The following is an 800-nucleotide window of genomic DNA, read 5'->3' as shown; positions in this document are numbered from 1 at the left end:
TAGCATAGTGCCTAAGGCACTTGACTGCTAACCAGAAGGCTGGCGGTTCAAATCCACCAGCCACTCCTCAGAAGGAAGGTTGGGCAAGCTACTTCTGTAGTGATATCACCTCGGAAACCCAAGGAAGGGTCGCTATGAGTTGGGTCCGACTTGATGGCACATAACAACAATAACAACCATTGAGACTATATTTTTTAAGCCAGCTAATAATTTGAAATGTTTCTTTTTCCTTCTAGATGCAGTCTATGTACTATGCTACTCATTGATTCTACTTTCCATTGACCTCACTAGCCCTCATGTGAAGAATAAAATGTCAAAAAGAGAATTTATTCGAAATACCCGTCGTGCTGCTCAAAATATTAGTGAAGATTTTGTCGGGCACCTTTATGACAACATCTACCTTATTGGCCATGTGGCTGCATAAAAGCACAATTGCTAGGACTTTAACTTTTAACTTCGAACTAAAACTACCAAAAGACTTAACTTAGCAGATATGGAAGGTATTTTAGTGATGGTCATTCTAGCCTCTGTTTACAATCAAGCTTGAGTATACAACGTGTTGTTTTCTTTTTTTCTTTTACTACTTTATTTAGTAATTTCCTTGGGGAACTAAAGAATTTTGCAGAATTTTACTTACTTTTTCTTATCATGTTTTGCACAAAGCAGAGCCATTGTCTGACACAACTATTTAAGTATGTAAAACTGACCCTGTACTCTAAAATATGGTGTATTTGTACATTAGATTTGCCTGAAAAACTTACCTGGTTCCATTCTTTTTAAAAATACCATGTAATGTGTAC

At 36.8% G+C, this 800-nt stretch overlaps 1 protein-coding gene across 1 annotated transcript in view; it reads left to right on the top strand.

Annotated features, from left to right (window-relative positions):
* FBXO8 (F-box protein 8) overlaps window positions 1–424 on the top strand; it is a 66,733-nt gene extending 66,309 nt beyond the window's left edge. Inside the window, 1 exon segment of the mRNA XM_007950355.2 lies at window positions 237–424. Coding sequence (XP_007948546.2) covers window positions 237–424 — 188 coding nt within the window.
* Window positions 425–800: the final 376 nt, after the last annotated feature.

This window comes from Orycteropus afer, unplaced genomic scaffold (genome assembly GCF_000298275.1).
Source record: "Orycteropus afer afer isolate SDZICR_OR568_19922 unplaced genomic scaffold, OryAfe1.0 scaffold00268, whole genome shotgun sequence".
Taxonomy (NCBI): Eukaryota; Metazoa; Chordata; class Mammalia; order Tubulidentata; family Orycteropodidae; genus Orycteropus; species Orycteropus afer.
This window is presented reverse-complemented; position numbering and strand designations above follow the sequence as displayed.